Here is a 21,169-nt window from a genome sequence, read left to right on the forward strand (position 1 = left end):
AGCCCCCGCGCCGGCCCCGCAGCATCCCGCGCCGGGCGGTGCGCGTACTCACGGCTGTGCGGGGCTCCGGTGGGGCCGGGCGAGGACGAGGACGAGGAGGTGGAGGCCGGGCAGGTGAACCCTCGCGGCAGCTGCCTCCCCGGCCGCTGCTGCTGGAAGCCGCCCGGTCTCTCTACCCCCGGCCTCCGGCAGGGTTTGAACCCCCTGCGCCCGCTGCCAGCGTGGGAGGGCGCGGCGGGGCTGCAAGCGGGGAATCCGCTCCGACCGGCTCTCGGGAGCGAGGGAGCGAGCGAGGGAGGGAGGGAGCGAGGGAGGAGGCAGGAGGCAGGACAGCTCCCGGCCCCGGCCCGCCCTCCGTCTGCGGCTGCACCGAAGGAAAGCCGAGCCGTGCCGGCGGTCGGGGTCCTCCGCGCCTCACTGTCCGGGAAACTTCGGAAGCTTGCCGGGGAGCGTCTGTCCTCTGCCCCGAGGGGCGCTCCGGTGGAGGGAAGCGTCCCCGTGCGCACCAGCTGGATGGCGCGGACCCTGAGACCCGATGACATCAACCCCCGGACGGGGCTGGTGGTGGCTCTGGTCAGCGTCTTTCTGGTGTTCGGCTTCATGTTCACCGTGTCTGGCATCAAGGGAGAGACCCTGGGAGATATCCCGCTGCTGGCCATCGGGCCGGCCATCTGCCTGCCGGGTATCGCCGCCATTGCCCTCACCAGAAAGACCGACGGCTGCACCAAATGTCCCGAGAACATGCGTCCGTGCTGTAAGGAAGTCAAGGACCGGGATGTCATGGAGCTGCTAAGGACCCCCTCGGACCTGGAGTCTGGCAAGGGAAGTTGTGACGAGCTGGCCAGGAAAGCTTACCGCAAGGACAGGAGAGGGCTGAGGGGAGAGGACACCGTGTTCATCTGCACCACCAGCACCACCGCCGCTGCCACGGCAGAGTGCAAGAGCCTCACCAAAAAGGTGGAGCAGGAGGAGATGCTGAAATACCTGGAGAGCTGTTACCCAGAGATGCCAGAGAATGTGTTCGTGGGAGATGGCTCCACATACAGTGCCTTGGAGAAGAAGAGCTCTTCTCCCAGCAGGGACAGCACTCCTTGCCCTGACATTGAAGACAACATTTTTGTGGCTCCTAAAGACAGTATCATTGTCTGCTCTTACAAGGATAGCAGCCCTTATGACAGGTACTGTTGTTACATAAACCCCACTGGAGTCAACTCAGACCAGGAGACCATTGTGTGAAAGATGCATACTTTATATATATGTATGTATACAAAAACTGCCACTTCAACTTCTTGATAGGGGATAATATAGCTGACTGCATGGGACAATCCCGATACTATTTCAATTTAACATGTTATGTGACTGATACTCAAACCTCTTGTGCCTGAAGTACACTTTCTGTAAGTAAACAAGCATGTTTAAAGGTTAAAGAACTCAATTTTTCATTTTGGAAAAAAAGAAATTGCATTTTAATTTCATTTTCTCCCTTTCCCTCCCTTTTGTTTTCCTGCTGCCTATTGTACCCAAGCCTGTAGGCACACTGAGGGCAGCAGTGGCTGTCAGCTGAGATCAAGAGCTGAATGAAACTCTGGAGCTGTCTGTAGGAAAGAATGTGGTGCTCTATGGCTGAATAAGTATTTGAAGTACTGTCACTTCCTTTTGGGAGGGATTGAGAGATGTCAGCATAAACTCCAATAGCTGGCTGATGTTAGGGAATGTAGAAGTCATTTTTCTCCCTTGATCCTGGCAGGATTTTATTTTCCTTTGTGTCAAGGAATAGATATCCTAACCCCATGGGCTCTTCTGAAAGACTCCTTGGAACCAGATGGGCTCAAAGAACCAGATTAGGTTTTCAAAGACCAACCCATCATCAATAGCATGAACATAAAGGTGTTAACTTAATTTTCCACTGGTCTTGAGTTCACTGGAATGTTTCTAACACTTTTGGGCTTTAGAGGCATACTTGACAAGGAGAATGCAACATTAACATGACACAGTTCTTGCAGAGACTAGGAGCAGATGTCAGTGAACTCAGGTCTTTAAAATATGTTTCAGTACCTCAAAAATCGCTTCAGGAATAGACGTCTGTGAGTTATGTTCAGAGTGGGATCTGACTCTTCTGAAAATGCCATTTTCTTGTGCCTTTTCTAAAATGCCAGATGTTTCTGTATGGGGAATGCATGGTGACAGTCCACTCAGGGGTCTCAAAGCCATGCTTTGCTGGGGGAAGAGAACAGAGGACCTGACTGATAGATGTTTTTGTCACAGCTTATGGATACATATCAAGAGAATGTGAAGTGAGTAATGAGGATTAACCACTCAGATTCAGAGCCTGCAGTTTACATACTGAAATACAAATCCTGGCTATTCTGTCCAACACTATATTGCATGTTCCATGCTGTGCATAAACATCTTACCTGACCTCTACGGTGTAGGTAACAGAGATGTGGTGTAACACAACGGGCGTGCTAAGCAGCTACGCTAAGTGTTAAGGACTTAGGGTAATGGTTGCTAAAGCATAGAATAATTTGCTAGCATCTCACAAAGCCCCAGTTCCTATAAGTAAACTCCCAGAACTCCAAAAAGTTCTTGTGTGATGAAAGTCTTAATAATTGTTCCTACTTAGCTGGTTTTTGTCAACCATAAGTTGTACTGGAGATATGTACTGAGTTACCAGAGTAGGAAATAAGAAAAACAGCCTTTCATTTATAGCAACCTGAGATGTTGTGTAGAAAATTGAAAGGAATTTTGTACTCAAATGAGGCTTTCCATGCCCATTGAATTGTTTGGAAAGTGAATGTAAATTTTATACATATATTTGTGTGTGTGTATGTGTGTGTTTGTTTGTTTGCTGAGAAACTTGCATCAAATCGTAACAGACAACCAGTCTCTGAAGAGGTGTCCAGAAGGAGGAAACTATTTTTTTACGTTGCAGAACTTGGTGTCTTTCAGACCAAATAAAATGTTAACACGTTGTCCAGGCTTTGGTGGGGCATCTGGATACTATTAGGATAAGTTCTGAAAACACTAGCTAGTTTAAGTCAGGCAAAGACTCTGAATAGGTGGTTACAGGCAGCTCTGCTGCTCAGGCATGCAGCAACAGTACTGTGGTAATAAATTAACACCTGCACTCTGCACAGCACAGGTTTTATCCAATGAGCAAAGGAATTCTGCAGAAACAGACCCACTCCCTGACAGGTTCAATTTCCACACAAAAGTACTCAGTTGTCAGCAGCTTGCCTCCTGCTTAGGATTAGTCACTGCAGGACCTTATTCTGCAATGTACAGAGCAAGTGTTTACTGGCACTAGGAAGTTTGATTTCATGACCTCTGAAGCCAACAGCTAAAATATTGCTGATGAACATGATGAGGAGTAGGGTCTTTTGCTTTCTGTTTCCGAGAAAAGCAGGTGAGGGTCTCATTGGGGGTGCTCAGCATCCCTGAAAATCAGACCCACCATGCAAAAACAGGATACTGGGTCTTGCCTGCTGCCTTTGACAGGGTTGTGAGTAATCGCTTGCCTTGCATAAGAGAGCAAGGCACCAGCCTGCTGGGAACCTAGATTTGTACAGTTCTGCAAATATATATAGGAAGCAGTCAAGTTTTTCCATTTTGTCTAGGATTAGATGTTCTCTGTCAAAAGTTACATGGATTTTTTCAAGACGACAGCAAACTCTAGTGACAAATGGAATAGTAAATATGTAACTTGATATACAGACATGCAGATCTGAGCCATGTGCTTTATTCCATTCTCAGTGTAAAAACAAGAGAATGCTTGTATTAAAGCAAAGTTTAATGGGAGTGAAAACTTCCCATAATACAGAAAGAGGTATAAAAAAATGTATGTTTAAAATGTGATATTTACAGGCAATGTCATCCTTCCATGCATTCAGCTGAGGTAAGATTTCATAATAAAATACAACTTTAAGCAATATTTCCAGGCTAATATACCATAATCCACTAAATTTGTTTATTGAATATGCGAGAATTCGAAATTAGAGAAAAAAATTATACTGCCTCTGAAACTTCTTTATTTTTCCATTCTCTCCTGCTAGTTTAGCAGAGAATGAAATGGAAATGGATTAACTTGGCCATTTTAAAAGTATGAATTTGTTAATTTGAAAATGAAAGGGCTTTAAATTTTTTGGGGTTTAGGGAGGGTTAAGTGTTATGGGGGCTTGGTTTGGTCTTTGTTTGTTTGGTTTTGTTGTTGGGGGGTTTTGTGATTTTGGTTTTGTTTATTTTTAATAAAGTGAACTTTTTACAGTTTTGCCAGTAGAAATCTATTGCATATTTGATCACAGACATCGTGACAGCATTTTCAAATTTTTTATGCAGATAACATGCCCAGATCAGAGAGCACCTTGGACTTTATTTTCATTCAGCTCATGTGGATGCCAGAACTTGTGGTACCAGTGCTGATCAAGTACCTGAGCAAGCAGGAATAATCACTTTGCTTTTCAGAGGCAGCTTCTAGTCAGAATTTGGCTTCAGGATACCACATCTTGGGGAGTGATTCTAAACTGTGACCAGAGATGAGAGCTTCTTTCTGTTCTTGCTATAAAAAACTACCAGATCAAAGTCCCACTTCTCTCCTCAATGCTCTCTTTGAAATAACACATGAAGTTGTAGGGGAGCTCTGTTTGGGGGATAAAAGTCTTAGGGGATAAATGCCTTGTGAACCACATATTGCTTGGTCCTAAAGTATGGATGACAGGGTGTATAAAGCATTTAAAGGAAAACAGTAATTTGGACACTCAGAGAAGTTTCCTAAGATATATAAACTTTATTTTTGGAATAGCATTTATCATAGTGGTGCAGTGTAGTATAACTTCTTTTAAGAGACAATATGATATGCAGATCAACAAAAGGCAATTTTGTGTAGCTTTGTTTAAATTTCTGTTGTCACAAGTAGTATTTTTCCAGTCGTACAAGCTGATCACTGTAAAGTCTTTAACAGACAATTTGAAGTTTTAATCAGCATGCACTTTGTCCTCCTGAGCGCAGAATAATAGCTGGTCCTTTTGGCCTGGAACTGAACAAGCGAGAGGTGAGTGTGCTTAGAGTATGTGTCCCTCAGGACTGGTATTGTATTCTTGATCTGCGTTCTGCAGAAATGTCATACGCTTACAGAGGCAGTTCCCCCCCCTCTGATCCAAACTCTCTGCAGTTGTGCCTCCAGTAACTATTTATTATGCTGTAATTACTGGAGTAACAGCTATTATGACCCCCTCTCACAATTTCTGCTGCTATAGACCAGGGTTGGCAGACTGAGCTCCTGCTTTTGGCCAGGGTGGTAGAATTTGACACTTTATCATCCATCCAATCTAAGCTGTTATGTTGAGACATTCAATTATATTGTCAGTTCTTGCAGCAAAAGCTTGGAATTTTGCGATGGGTTAGAGGTGGGTGTCTGTCGGGCCACCAAGCACTTCCAACCTGATTTTTGTGTGCATGTAGAGACTAACCTATTTACTTGCAGAGCACAATCAGCATACAGGACCTTGACTCTCAGCATGTTGCCAGTAAAGCCATGGCATAGGAAACTTTTGAGTCCTGAAAGGTTTCTATCTATGCTTCTAATATCAATTGTATTAAAACTTGTGGAGGAGTTTCCTAATATGTAGGCTAGAGGTGTTCTCTTGACACACAGCATGGGGCATCAGCTGCAAAGCAGCTCATGCTGAGCCTGTTTCCATTCTGCAGCCAGTCTGAACATGCAATCCCTACTGGGAGAGCTGTCAGCGGGTGTGTTAATTCTCTGGTGGTAGGGGCTCTTTTATGTCTGGAAAACACAGAGAGTGGATTGAGAAGTCACTTTTCATGCACCCTGGCAAGCTTTCATTGGTAAGCATTACCTTTAATTTAGCAGTCCTATCAGTGGTAGAATTTCAGACCTTCTGTACTGTTACCAGATATGGAGATGCAGTTTTCATTAGTTTTTAAATCTTTATGTATTTTGTGTTCAGAACAGTTGCATGGATTAGCCTTGTGTCAGATACACAGAAGTGCTTATGCTTAATGTTTTTGCTTACAAAATGTACCCTGAATGGGTGTGTGTATATATGCTATACATTTGTCTGCAAGGGCAGGAAACAGAATGCACAATCATAGCAACATATTAATTTAAGATCTCCTCAGAGGTGTTTTTGCAACACCTTACCCAACTTTTCTGCCTCAAGCTTGTTGGTGCAATTTAAAATTTCTTCTGTTCTTTAGGAGAAAAAAACTTTTTCTAAGAACAACTCTGTTGTGGCTCTTTAAGAACACATAGTTCTTCCAACAGAGTTAAGACATGCCAGGTCTGTGTTTCAGTATGGCCACCGGGAAATCCTGGTAATTGAAATCAGAATTTTTCCAGTGCTTTGCATTCAGCATTTCCTCAAGCCATTCATAAAAGCCCTGAACCTTTAGTCAATTCTGAAAGATTCAGTTCTAGCATTTTTTTCAACCTGAAGTGTCCTTTTCACTCTTTAGGGAGTGAAAAAAGGGTTAACCACTTTGAAAATCTGGCTCTGTACTCTTACATATTCTAGTAAGAGTAGAACAGAAGAGGTCTTCATAAAAGCAAAAGGAACCGAAAAGGCATCACACACAGGATTTCATTACTTTGTCAGGTTAACTGTGTTAAATTCTAGTCACAAAGGCAGTATGTTTAGTGCTCTGTTCCATGTGTGCATTGTATCTTTGGTAGCTTACCCAGATGGCTCCTCAGGTGGGGACAGAGAATGTTTTCCTGCCCGAAGGCATGATACAAGAACTACAGGAAAGAAATTACCCTGTAGTAGGGAGCTGGTTTTAGATCTCATCAAAACACTTATTTTCCCACTATTGTATTTTAGTATGAAATGCAATAGTAATCAGCAATTGTGCACAGTCATGAACATAAGGATGCTCCCACATTAGCTTCGTATTTGGCACTCACTGGTAGGAAGTACTTGTTTTGTTGCTGTTGAAATCCAGGGCAGATTTCACGAAGGTGTAACACTAAGCATTTCATGTGGACCTTCAAGGTCAAACTTAGTGCTTTATGAAAACTGTTGAATCCAGTCTTTGGAATTCAGTTCCAAAAAGGATCGCATAAGTGTTTAAGACAAAGTGCAGTGGAAAGGTGACGTACAAAAAAGAAGGTGGGGTAGGTTGTTTTTCTGTGTGAACCAGAGGACTGTGGTTACTATGCTGTGGGACATTAAATAATGTCATGTAGACTCATTGGTGTTCTTAGGAAGGTTTCAGTCATTAGGATTGCCACTCAAACAAATTCTAAACACCCACTCTTTCACATTTCAAACTCTGGTCGTTTTATGTCTCTACATCAGAAAGTGCATTTAAATTTAAACCAAAATTTACACTGAGAGGAAAGGCAATTTTCCCATATTTTATTTGGAGAGAATATTTTATTGCAAAACATTTTATCTTTGAATTCCAATTTAGAATTTAAAAAAAAGAAAGTACAATGCAACGTTTTATACTGAAGTAGGGAAGAATTGGGAGAGGAATTAGGAAGACAAAGTGCTCATTAGCTGAAAAGCAGATGGTACTCAGCTGGAGTATAATCAGAACAATCTTGCATAGCCTTGTCTTTTTACAGGTTGGAAAGGACAGCCCCAGAAAGACACTCTTAAAAAAACCAAAGATTTCTACTTTTGAGGTCAATTCAGATGGAAGGGCTATTAGTAATTTTTAGGGGTCTAAGTGGGTGGGAGAGATGTTCTACAAGCTGGGGAAATATCATACTGATCAGACATAGATCTTAAAGAGCTGCTGCATCCTTTGACAGCACAGTCAGGCTTAACACTCATTTTATGCCCCTGCATTGTTTGCAAAGGACACCTGATTTCACTTCACTTTTATTTAAATAAATTAATTTATTTGATTTGATTAATTAGCTGTACAAGGAAGCAGATAACTTTTTGTTTACAAAAAAAAGAGCCTTGGAACCAGAGACCCCCCCACACACACCAATAACAAACTAATTAAAATATGTTTGCTACCTAATCTAGGGGATAAAGAATAACTTTTTGGTGGCAAAACAGTCTTTTTCCAATGCCCATGGTGTGAATAAAATCTGGGAAGTTTTACACTTGGAAATACATTAATGAATTTTTGGCTTTACTTGTTGTGATTTTTTAAAATATTGTGATTATTCAGTCTGTTCCTCAATATTCAAGTTTAAACAATATAGTGAAGGTTTATCAATCTAATAAAAGACTTTCATAAGTCAGTTTTTGTGTTGTGTGATTTTTTTAATGTTCCTGCCTGCATTCTCACTGCCAGGTAGATAGAGCTGCAATAAACAATAATCAGAATGCACAATCTTTCCATAAAATCACCACAACGTGAATAGAGTGTTACTATCCTCTGTATTATCTTGCATGACTGTAGAAAATGAATGGCCACTGAGTGAAGAAATGAAGTGATCTATAAAGTACATACCACCTTCACTTCTTCAGCTCTGTTATTGCAATTGCTTTCCCATTTTCTGGCAAGGGTATAATCATCAAGAAAAGGAAGAACACATCACATACTTCTAGTATAGAGTACCATTTTAGAAAAGAATGCTTGCTAGAATTAGCTGACTAGCTCCAAATCTGGGATGTGAATCTCTGTGGATTTAAAGCATCTCACAGATGAGCACTGTGCTGGTTATCATACTTCAGCTTTACCAGCTGGTAAATGCTTTCCTGCATCTGAAATATGGCTGTAGTCATTGACTACATCCGTCAAAATGTCTGAAATTAATCTTAAAATACTTGTAAGTTGACTGAGGACACTTCTGTTTTTATCTGTAATGTTCACTACTGTACTTCTATCTTCCAAATTTGGTCATATCATCACAGTCATCAGAAAAACAGACATTAATAAGGACTACTGCTTGAAGCTGCAGGACAGTTATGACAGATTCAACGGTCCTGAAAATAATCTAGTTCTCATTCTGGAGATGCTCTGTTTGAGGAGAGGATCAGGAAGTAACAATAAAACTGAGGTAGGCTGACACAAGCACTCTTCAAACTGTACCTCTTTTACAAAAAACCACCAGGCTCTAAGCCTCCTGAAGTCAGCAAGAATCTCTGCTGTCTTCAGCAGAACTTGAATACTACCCAAGAACTTGTCAGTGGTGAAAGCTGTCAATCCAGCAAGCTCTCTATTGGTCCCTCATCACTCATTTCTATTTAGAAGATTTTAAACTCATAAGACATGTGTTTTAAAGTTTTTATTCTATAGACAACATTAAAATAAAGCAAAGGAGTTAAAACTATACTATACAGACAAAGCATATGCTTTCACATCCACATTTGATAACGATATGCACCTTTTAAATAAAAATGTAATCAAATCCAAACTCATTAAAAGAATAATGTAAACTATTTAATACAACATGAAGCACTATAATACAGCAGAGAGTTTCACAATTTCTAGATAGCATTTGGATAACAGAAATAGTTGTATTAGAGGATATCTCTGGACTACTGATAACTGAAAAGTTTATTCTGCTAAGATTACAAAAACAGTAAATTTACTGTACCTTCTAATATGAAAATTAAAAACAGAGAAAGGAATTTGAAAGCCTATAAAAAATGTGAAACCAATTAAAAATTTTGATTTAAAAAAATTTGGCGGGACTCTTATGTTGGGATCGCATGTGCCAAAGTCAGCTGTGTCTGTTTCCTGTGCTGAGATTCTGGTTCCATTCAGAACCATTCTGTATCCATGGCAGATACAGAATGTCACACACTTCTTGAGACATAAATTCACTCAGAATTTTCTACATCTTTTCTATGTATTTCGAAAAATCTCCCATAATTTGGAAGGATTTAACTTTCTACCTCTGTTAGGCATCCCTGAAAAATCTATCATTACTGCTGCATTTAATTCTCACAGAAGCCAAAGAAAGACTGTAGTGTGATCCTCCTATCACTATCACACAGCACATACTTGCAATTAAAAGTTGTGGCTATGCTAGCTACATGGCAATATGAACAAGCAGTCAGTTGCTTGTTTAAACTGCACAAATCTATACCAGAAAAATTGCAACTTCATGCATGTTTTTGTACTTGTACCTAGGATCAGGGACAGACTGGAGGGTAAGAGAGCAGAATAAGCAGGAGTAAGTGGTGCTATGTCACTCAAAGTCCTTCCTTTTTATCTCCTCCCAGTTAGCTTTATCCAGTCTAGTTCACATTATGGTGGAACTGCTGTGACTTGATATCCTTTGTCTCTGTTTCACTTATGCTGTTGGATTGTTTGCTAATCAGTTGAACTGGAACTGGCTAAACTCTTCAAAATATATTAGCCCTGAAAGGTAAGTGTTTAAAGAAAGCCAACACCAGCAGTGCTCACAGAATCATGCTCATCTAGAGATTACTCCACTTGTAGGATAGTTCTCTCTTTACAGGAAATACTGGCTCAGGAATGACCTTTCCTAAACTGTGTCCTAAATTACACAGTGACTCAGAGGGCTGCCTGATTTCACTGACAGACAGCTATCCAGCAACAGTAGGTTCACTGCCACTTTAATCAAAGCAACTCCATAACATCAGCTAATGTTAAGAGCTGTTTTTCAGAGAAATCCCAGAGCAGCCAAAGACAAGAGCAGCTGTAGTGAACTTTATCCTGTTTAGTAACAGCATACGTCTTGCATTTCTCTCCCAAGATTTTTATGTCTCTGCAACAAGATGGCAGGTGTCACTAGGAATTGGCTGCATGGAAACAGCAGACTTCCTTCTTAATTCTTTTTTCTATGCCCCAGACAATGGAGATTAAATGAAAGTAGGAGTACAGATTCTTGTTTCAGTTTGTATCCACTATAATTTCTCTGCTTCATCCTCCTCTTTTGACGGATCTTACTTTGTCACACAATACACACCTCATTTTTCACAGCACAAAACCAACCACACCCATAAGGTTTCTGATACCACTAAACAGCAACACTACACTGTCTCCTTTCCTGTAGGAGCACCTCACAGGCTGGAATGTCCAGCCAGCTGATTTTGAAGTCATGGTGGCTGCTGGCAGAGGATTTCCCATCAAAACCAAATCAAGAAGTAACATTGGGAGCTACCTTCTGCCCTGGTAGCTGGTGGGGCAGTTCTATGTATTATTCCTTAAGATGAGTTTTTTGCTTTTCTGTATTTTCAGTGCCATTTCTGGGAGACACACCTGTTAATAAAGCCTGAGCTAATACATTCACAAGGCCAAAGGGGTGTATTATCTCTTTTCAAATTTTCTAATTTAGCAGGATGACCTAACAGACTGAAAGCAGAAGGGATACTGGAGTTAATGAGTGACTAGGAAGCAGGACTTCAGAGAGGATCACCGGTAAGGACAGCTGGTATCGGACTATATGAAGCTCTGTTGGCATCTTGAGGAGTCACAGAAGTGCTGGTGACTGCCTTCTGGGTAACAGAGGCTTTCTTACCTTCAAGCCAGTATGTAACCATATCTCCTTTCCCCTAAGAAAGAATATTAGTCATGAGGTTATAACACTATCCATCATTTATGAAATAATTTTCTTACTACAACTCAAAACAAATCCCAAAAGGAGAAACATGTGCCTGTCAGCCACTTTACATAGAGGAAAAATGAGGCATAAAACCTTTCCTTAAAAGATAATAGCAGTAGTATCAGTTAAAACAATTCTTTGAAGTCCCATCCAAAACAGGGTCCACAAGTATGTTAATTCTCTTGTGGAACTCACATGATGATTTGTGATGTCTCTGAAAGACCTTTTTTTGATTTCAGGCAGTTGTGACAGTGAATGTGCCATGCAGGACTTCCAAGCTTGACTAAGTCCTTCATCTCTGACTTACCAGGTTTGTCCTGTGAACATGGAACTGGCCCTGTCTTAGAACTTGAACATGCTCTCTTCAGGCACAGGAATTAGTCTAACCAAAGCACTTTGAGATGTAGAGGACTAGAAGATACAGGGGACTGCATGGGTTAAAATTCAGGGACACCAGAGTACTTTCACACTCTCCTCTCTGAAAAGCTGAGTATAAATGTTGCATACACACCTTGACTTGTAAATTCCCACGGCATACTAACACATACTCTCCAATCTGCTCCAACAGCTGGTACGCCCTTGAACTGCATTGTATTTTAAGAGCTGGAAAGAAAGATAAATATCATATTAGCAAACAATTTGTACATCTAAGACAGATCAATCTCCCAAAGTGTGTCAAAAATTTCAAGACTCATTAAGGAACTCCCCCTTGGGTTTTTTTTCAGGTCTTTGATTTAATTCCTTGTTATTTGTTATTTGAAATGTTTGCACACAAGCTCCAGTATCCTGGACTGTTTGTGAGAGCATCTCAGGACAAATATGGAGCTTTCAACAAACACTATTCTTCACATTCTGCATCTAATAATATTTGTGTAACTCTTCACAGTTGTCTCTCTGTGCTACTAATGAGCATCCTTTTCATCTGGTGAAGAAAACCATACACAGTTCTACCTCCTGATAAATAAAGAGCCAGTGCTTTCTTTGCATATATAGTTTTCAGCAAACTCTAAACATTAAAGATACAGCCATCCTTGCTCTGACTCCAAACCTGTAAATTAAGACAGTTGGAAGAGACAATACTAACATAATTCCACATTTTTTTTAAAAAGGTGATTTTTCCCCAGTTGAGATTTTATCTTCATGTAAACCATGTAAACCTCACCTGTCTTGCTTTTTGAAAATGATGGAGCAAGGACCAAGAAGCAGGACAGCTAGAAGAAATTCTACTTTTGCTGGAAAGCAAAATTTTGTCAAAATTTAAAAAAATTAAAAACCAGGTTTTTTCACCTGTAACATTCTGTGACACAGAGTCAATCATTATGCTTTTTTGTTTAAAAAACATCCCAGATGATAGTAGGACTGGCTAAGATTGTGTAATTGATTTTTCTTGTAGCAGAAAATGACAGTTTATATGCCCACTTTTATTTGTTTAAATGTTTTTTAGAGTCTCAGAACATTGCCTGTAGATCAGGAGATATGTCAACATACATAGATACATATCTCAGAAATATTCTTTGCAGTAAATACATTATATTTCAACTTGTCATCCTGCTTGACAACAAGACACTAGCACTCAGATTCCAGGTGATAGCATTTCTAATGCACATTGCTAGTAATTAATCGATTTTAAAGCAATCATCTTAGGTTTAAATCATGGTAATGTAATTTGAGGTCCTCAGATGTATGTAGTCAGAAAAAGAGGGAGAGAAAATAAAGGCTTGAAAGATAAAATGTTGTCTTCATTCCTAAGTCTATAGTATTGATGCACCATCTGAGAAAGAGACGGGCATACAGAACAAAAGATAACCTATGAATGATGGAAGCAGATTTTGAAGGTATTAGTTTTAAAGGAGTTCAGATAAGTTGACACAAGGAGTATAAAAGGAGTTATCTTGGAGACTGACAGAAAGAAAATGAAGTTATATTTGTTCCATCCAGGTTAGCATTTGCTTTGGAAAAATAAAAATGGTGAGAAGGAATGGATGCTGGTGATTCTCAAATCCTTTCAAAACTTTCAAATACATCATTTAGGACCATTCCTCTGCCTTTCTGCCTTGTTTTTAGTGGATCATGATAGATGTTGAAAGCAACAGTTTTTATCATGAAATTAAACTTGAAGAATCTTGTATGTGGCTAGTTCAAATCCATTTACAATGCATTGCAATGTGAGCCATAAAACTACTACAGCTTCATTTCATGAATGAAAGGATGCAAGACATCAGGGTTCTCTGATGTTGAATCACTCTATCTTTTTTTTCTCTCAGTTCTTGTAGGTCAGCTAAAATATTTCCGAATCTGAGGTTCAAATGTTCATATTGGATAAAGATGAAGCTTGCTAAGTAAACTTGGAGCTCTGTTATCTCCTGGGAAGAAGCAGTGAGAATACCTCCACAAAATTTCTGTTTAAACTCTTTTCTAGAGGACACATACATAATCTTCTATACTGGTTAAACACAGACACAGCTCCCATAGTGTTCTACTATTTCTTGTGTTCTCCATTAGAGAAAGTTATCAGCAGTAAAAGAGGAGTAATGAAAATATTTTTACCATAAATCCAGATGTGTGTGAGCAACAAATAGAAACAGTGAACATAACCACTTGCCTCTCATTTTATTTTATTCTTACCTTTTTTACTGTAGAGAACTTCAAAGCCGCAAAAATCCCTTTCGGAGAATTGAGAAATAATGGGATCTGATTACAAAAATGGTTGTAGAGAATATCACTCTCATAATTTGTCCCTAGGCAGACTGGACCCAGAAATCAAGGACCTCCTTATATCCTTAAAGGATTTGCAATCATTGGAATAGGTCAGGACTCAAAACTCAGCCTAACATTTTTTAAGAACTAATTCAGGGATGATTAAAACCCCACCTGCAGTTTTTTCCTTATTACCTTCACTGGTAGATTCCATCCTGGAAGCTGTGTTCACAGTATCTCCGAATAAACAGTACCGTGGCATTTTGGTTCCAACAACTCCAGCTACAACTGCCCCTGTTAAGAAATAGAAAACAAGATATTTTGTGTTTATAAATCACATGGTCATACAGCCTTATGGCTGCTTCCTACACTATCTTATATCTAATTTGTTAACCAGATAAAGACTGTCAGTATTGTCTTTACATGGGTTACACATCTGTCTTACAAGTGATTTAAAACATAAAAAATATGATTTCTTGGTAAGTCAGTGTAAGCTGTTTAATTGGGAGATGCTGGACTGCACAGGACATGTCCAACTGGCTGTCTATCAAGGAGTTGCAGTCATACATCAGATTAAATCAGGGAGCTGGGCATCTGAGAGTGAAGGCTAGAGCAGAGTGTCAAGAAAAAACTCACTATTTTGAGAGAACAGCTGATAAGGACAAGTAACAGATACAGAATGGCAGTTCTAACTCACATCAGCAAATGCACTGGAGCTGTGGGATCTTTCCAATGTTGTACTCCAAACTGAGGTACCAATATCCCAGTATCCAATAATTTACTCTGTTGGGATGATCTCTATGATGTGTTCCATCCCATATCAAAAAATTAACTTTATTTTAAATGGAGAGGAAATGACCACTACAGATGCATTTGTTAAGCCAGAGGAAGACTCATTTGCAGCTTTCTCAACATACCTGAATGTATTCCTGCTCTTATCTTTAGGAGGGTATTGGGCTTGTGTGGGATCTTAAAAGTCTTGCAGACATCCAGAAGGTCTAAAGCCATGCTTGCGATCTCACCAGCATGAAGGATCCCATTCTCCTTGGGTACTCCTGACACCACCATATCTTAACACAACAGTACAACTGTGTTAACCTTTGGCATTACACACAGATTTACTAAAGTATGCTGCCTACAATAAAAAAAAATTTAAAGGATAAAAAAAAGAAAGAAGCCCTATTTCTTCATGTCCCAAGGCACAGTTGTGCCTGCTGAGCAAAGAAAGCCAGAAACAAATGAAGGCTAGGGCAACAGCTCATGTGTGGAATTACCTTACGTCTGAAAAAGGTTGTATTTCCTTCTTACTTCTACATAAGATTTATTCCCTCCAACCCTTTCTTTCTCCATCCTCCCCTCCACTGAGAATTCTTAAAGTGGGACAGGCAGTGCAAATGTAGCTGTTCAGTACCTTTTGTCATTGGGCAGATATAATAAAAAAAGGCCATGACTCCAACTAGGCATTGTCCTATGCTTCCTGCACTATGCTTTAAACACTGATGATGAGTTCTGGGGGTCCCAGGGTGCTGACCTGGAGAACCATGACTGTGAGAATGATAAACCTTGCATTTACATGAGACCTGCTGCTGTAGTTCAATCCCTGTAAATCTACGGCACCTGAGGGGATTCATCCCATAGTACTCAAAGAACTGGTGAAGTCATTGCAAGACCTCTGAAAATGCTTTTTGAATGGTCATAGAAATCTGGAGAGGTTCCGGTCTATGGGAACCTGGCAAATATTGTCCAAATTTTCAAGAATGGCAAGAGGGACAACCCTGCACACTACAGGCCTGTCGGTCTCACTTCAGTGCCCAGTAGAATTATGGAAAAGATTTTTCTGGGAGGTAATGAAAAATACCTGAAGGACAATATGGTCAATGGTCACAGCCAGAATGGCTTCATGAATGAAAAGTCCTGATTGTCAAATCTGATTTCCTTTTATGACAGGATAACCCACCCAGCTAATCAAGGGAAGTCAGCTGATGTAATCTTTTTGGATTTCAGTAAAGCTTTCAATACTGGCCCACACAGGATTCTTCTGGACAAACTGTCCAGCACACGGCTGGATAAATGCATCACATGTGGGTGAACAACTGACTCACAGGTTGGGCACAAAGGGTTACAGTGAATGGGGTGACACCAGACTGGTGACCTGTCACTAGGGGGGTTCCACAGAGCTCCATCCTCAGCCCTGTGCTCTTCAGCATCTTCATAAATGGCTTGGACACAGGACTGGAAGGGATACTAAGCAAGTCTGCTAATGCTACTAAATTGCCTCACAAGCAGAGAGGCCCTGCTAAGAGACCTTGGTAAATTAGAGGGTTGGGCAATCACCAACTTCATGATGTTTAAGAAAAGGAAGTGTTAGATTCTGCTCCTGGGATGGGGCAACCCAGGATGTGCAGACAGACTGGGGAACAAGACACTGGAGAGCAGCCCTCTGGAAGGGGGTCTGGGGGTCCTGGTTGATGGCAAGTTGAACATGAGCCAGCAGTACCCTGGCAGCCAGGAGAGCCACCCATGTCCTGGGGTGCATCAGGCACAGCATCACCAGCCGGGCAAGGGAGGGGATTGTCCCGCTCTGCTCTGCACTGGGGCAGCCTCACCTCGAGTGCTGGGGGCAGGTCTGGGTGCCACAACACAGAAAAGCCATGGAGCTGTTAGAGAGTGTCCAAAGGAGGGCACGAGGATGGGGAAGGGCCTTGAGGGGAAGCCGTGTGAGGAGTGGCTGAGGTCACTTGGTCTGTTCAGCCAGGGGAAGAAGAGACTGAGGGGAGACCTCACTGCAGTTACAACTTCCTTGTGAGGGGAAGAGGAGGGGCAGGCACTGATCTCTCCTCTGTGGTGACAGTGACAGGACCCAAGGGAACAGCCTGAAGCTGTGTCAGGGGAGGTTTAGGTTGGATGTCAGGAAATGGTTCTTCACTCAGAGGGTGATTGGGCACTGGAACAGCTCCCCAGGGAAGTGGCCACAGCACCAGCCTGACAGTTCAAGAAGTGTTTGGACAATGCTCTCAGGCACATGGTGTGACTCTTGGGGATGGTCCTGTGCAGGGTCAGGAGTTGGACTCAATGATCCTTGTTGATCCCTTCCAACTCAGGATATTCTGTGATTCTTTGACTCTATTGCTGTGTAGAGCAAGAAACAGGTCTTTTAGGGGTGCATTTGTTCAGGACTTTTATGCTCAGGAATGTGTTCAACAGTTCCACAGAGAAAAAATAGTGGGGCTTTTCTTCCACATCTCTTATAGGACTTCTGTCTGTCTCATCCAAAAGCCCTGTTAGATTACCTTAGGTTTTATGGAACTCAATTTTAATGGTAAGCAATCCCCAGCAGATTCCCATGGTAGCAAATATAAAGCCATTTTCCTGTAAACTCAAAGAGAAGAGGCACTCAAGCCCCTACAGTGTATTAGGAGAAAGAAGATTGTTATGGCCTTTGCAAAAAAGACAGATTATAAAACTTAGGGTATGGCATCTATGATCCCATGTAAAGAGTAAATTTTTTAGTTGTGTTCGTGTGATACAGAAGTTGCCAACTGGGATTAATATGCTGCCAAGACTTAAAGTCAGACCTTACTAGTCATAGGAGCCAAACAAAAAGCAGTGGTATTTTACTCAATTAATTTGTTTCATTTACAACACTCATCAATCATACAAATGATTAAAGGTATGCAGGAAAATGTTCCTGGAGTTTGCTAGGGCTCTGGTAGGACTCATCTCCTAATTGTTTTATGTGGCCTTGCCAGTGGTAAGAAGCTTTCCAAACCTCCTTCAGCTGTTCTTCCTTATCATCAGAGAGTCACTATCCTGATGCCCCACGCCCCATCACTGCCCACAGCTTAAGGAACTTACAGGCATCTCCTATTGTCTCCACCTTATAGACATCATAGTTATCTATGATCTCATCAAAAGTGGTATAAAGCTTGTTCAAGAGATCTACCACTTGGTATGGTGTGCTGCTGCTGGACAGCTCAGTGAAGCCAACAATGTCACTGTTAAAACACAACAGAAAGAGCATATTCATCCACTGTCATAGTCATTGCTGATTAGTAATCTTAAACACACAGTAAAAACTTCTCAATGCAATTACATCAACCTTCTCTTTTCAATAATTCTTTCACTAAGATTCTTGTTGGATAGTTTTGTCTTCATTTATTTGAATTGAAAAAAGACTTCTTCCATTTAAAAGGACAGATTGACCTGAGTCTTTTTGCTTACCAGAGCAGTAAAGCATTTTTACAGGTAGAGTTTAATCTGTAACAGACTAAGCAGTCTTCTATTTTGGGTCATGTTTTGGTTTTTCAAATGAAAAAAAGGTAACTTGATATCTGTGCATTTATGACAAGTGAAGGCATGCCATTTATATGTTTCTTCCTGCACGCATAAAAAAATTAGGACTGTAAATCCATGTGGACTCTAAGGATAGAAAAATTTTCTTTACACAGGATAAATAGTGGATTTTTTACTTAGACCTATCTTATGAAACATACATTCATGCATGTGTAACACATGTAAAGGGATGTGCTGCTATTTGTTAGAGCTCCAGAGTAATGCCATTTTTTATTTAAGTAATTATAATGAAAAATAGGGAGGTGTGAGAATTTTGAAAGACACTCTTTTGCAGAGCCACCTGTTACAACAGGTGGCAGTTTAGATAGAAATTCTGTACTTGGTTAGGAGCTTCACCTCCATTAAAAGCCTAGAAGTTTCTTCTGTAGGAGACAGTTCTAGTCCTATCTTTCATTTTTATTTACCTGAAGAAGATGGTGGCACTTGAATAACTTTGAGCTTGTGCATGTTTTCCCTGCCTGAGATCATCTGCTACTTGTTTCGGCAACATACCTGTTGTAGAAAGTAGAGCATTATTAATCTTTTTACGTGGATTAAAGAACACATTAAATATAATATGTTTGTTTAAAGGCACAAAAATATGTTCATAAATGCAAAATATTATGAAGGTGAAAACACACTTTGGCATCAAAATCTGCTCTGCTGTAATGTGAGAATCACAATAAATCTCACTGATAACACATCCAGATTTTTCACATGGCCCATAACTTTTAGTTCAAACAAATCAATATCTATACATTCCAAGAAAGAGTAAGGTTAGATTCTAATAGCGTGAGCTGGGCTTTTACTAATTCTTTCTTTATCAGCTCGTTGCTAGTGCTTTCTACCTGTGTTAAGTTTGTTTACTATCTCCTCTCTGGTTTTTTTTAATCACCTTTTTTCCCCCTATCTTGCACATTCACATCCCTTTTTTTCCCTCTCTTATATGCTATTCTGATCCCTTTATGCCTTTTTTCTTACTGAATTTTGGAATGTACACTGCCTTTAAAAGTAACCAACTAAAATTCCATAACATTTATAATTATGCAAAAGGCCTGCCACATGGATTCAAAGTCAGAGCACTATGGATTTTGGGGTCATAGCTCTCAGATGAGTGTATGTACTAGTTTGAAAACAAACCAGTGGGAAGCACCAAGTCAGAATAACAATTTAATGGAAATTAAAGAAAAGGAAAAAAAAAGTATAAGAAAACACTGGTTCAAACTGACAGGGTCAAGATACAACCTGAGTCCCTGTTAGGCAGGGTGGTGGTAGCAGTCTGGTAGAATGGTGGCTGCAGTCCTCTGAAGCAGTGATCCTGCAGTAAAGGGGTCTGCTCTGCCTCAGAAAGTCCAGTGGTGACTGTGTAGCTCCTGTCCTCTGGAAATCCAGTGGAAAGGGTTGTCTCTGGTGTTCAGAGTCCCAGATTATATCCACGATGGGATGCTTGGTTCCTCCCTCTGGGTGGAGCATCTCACAATGGGGTAATGAGTCATGAGGCCAAGTGTTGATTAGGCTCGTTAACAGAAGATAGTCCGGAGGGAGTTATCTCTGAGTCATGCAGCAGGACAATGATGGGCCATTAACAGCAAGATAGTCTGGGGGGAGGAGGTAAGGAAACACTGCCCCACCTGATTTCAACAGCTCATGAGGATGGGAATAGAATACACTGCAACCCAGGACATTATCCACCCCTTATTCTATTAGTATCTACATCATCCCAAATCAATACCTTCTTAAACTCTAAACACACATACATATATATATATACAATGAAACCCTACGCACCGTTCTCACCTAAGATTAGGTCTCCTTGTGGTACACAACGGGTTTCCCCATCTTTCTGCATTACCCACCAAGTGCAACCAGGTCCTTGAGCAAAGACAATCCCATGGATGGGTTTGTCTTTGCCTGAGATGGGATTAATCCAAACAGTCTTTCCTAAAATACCTCTCAGGTGTACCACAGGGACTCTATCTCCATCCACTGTGTGCAAGGGTTCAGACTCGGCAGGACCAGCTTGATTGATGGACCCCCGGGTATTGACCATCCAGGTGGCCTTTGCTAAGTTCACTTCCCAAGTTTTGAAGGTCCCCCCACCAAGTGCCTTTAGGTTGTTTTAAGTAGTCCATTGCAGCGTTCAACTTTTCCGGCAGCTGGTGCATGATAAGGAATATGATATATCCATTCGATACCGTGTTCTCTGGCCCAGGTGTTGATGAGGCTGTTCTTACAATGAGTCCCGTTGTCTGACTCGATCCTGTCAGGAGTGCCATGTCTCCACAGGACTTGCTTTTCCAGGCCCAAGATGGTGTTCCGGGCTGTAGCATGAGGCACAGGGTAGGTCTCCAGCCATCCAGTGGTTGCTTCAACCATGGTCAACACGTAGCGCTTGCCTTGGCAGGTTTGGGGAAGGGTGATGTAATCAACTTGCCAGGCTTCCCCATACCTGTACTTTGACCATGGTCCACCGTACCACAGAGGCTTCACCCGCTTGGCCTGTTTGATTGCAGCACAGGTCTCACAGCTGTGGATGACCTGTGAAATGCTGTCCATGGTAAGGTCCACCCCTCGGTCATGGGCCCATCGGTATGTTGCAACTCTCCCCTGATGACCAGAGGCATCATGGGCCCAACGAGA

At 41.2% G+C, this 21,169-nt stretch overlaps 2 protein-coding genes across 2 annotated transcripts in view; one reads left to right on the plus strand and one right to left on the minus strand.

Annotated features, from left to right (window-relative positions):
• Positions 1 to 513: 513 nt before the first annotated feature.
• TMEM215 (transmembrane protein 215) lies at positions 514 to 1,272 on the plus strand. Its single transcript, XM_069002222.1, has one exon. The coding sequence runs from the start codon at positions 514 to 516 to the stop codon at positions 1,234 to 1,236; it is 723 nt and encodes a 240-aa protein (XP_068858323.1). The 3' UTR covers positions 1,237 to 1,272.
• A 10,028-nt stretch (positions 1,273 to 11,300) lies between these two features.
• The window catches only part of LOC138103877 (atrial natriuretic peptide receptor 2-like), a 41,960-nt gene continuing 32,091 nt past the window's right edge, over positions 11,301 to 21,169 (minus strand). Inside the window, exons 18-23 of the mRNA XM_069002487.1 lie at positions 18,955 to 19,042; positions 18,053 to 18,192; positions 15,115 to 15,267; positions 14,393 to 14,491; positions 12,012 to 12,103; positions 11,301 to 11,450 (exon numbers count right to left, since the gene is read on the minus strand). Of these exons, the coding sequence (XP_068858588.1) occupies positions 11,301 to 11,450; positions 12,012 to 12,103; positions 14,393 to 14,491; positions 15,115 to 15,267; positions 18,053 to 18,192; positions 18,955 to 19,042 (722 nt within the window). The remainder of the gene's footprint in view (positions 11,451 to 12,011; positions 12,104 to 14,392; positions 14,492 to 15,114; positions 15,268 to 18,052; positions 18,193 to 18,954; positions 19,043 to 21,169) is intronic.

The sequence above is a fragment of the Aphelocoma coerulescens genome (genome assembly GCF_041296385.1).
Source record: "Aphelocoma coerulescens isolate FSJ_1873_10779 chromosome Z unlocalized genomic scaffold, UR_Acoe_1.0 ChrZ, whole genome shotgun sequence".
NCBI classification, from domain to species: domain Eukaryota; kingdom Metazoa; phylum Chordata; class Aves; order Passeriformes; family Corvidae; genus Aphelocoma; species Aphelocoma coerulescens.

Coding starts and splice junctions, on each gene's coding strand:
- TMEM215 (XM_069002222.1), top strand. CDS start 514: ATGGCGCGGACCCTGAGACCCGATGACATCAACCCCCGGACGGGGCTG.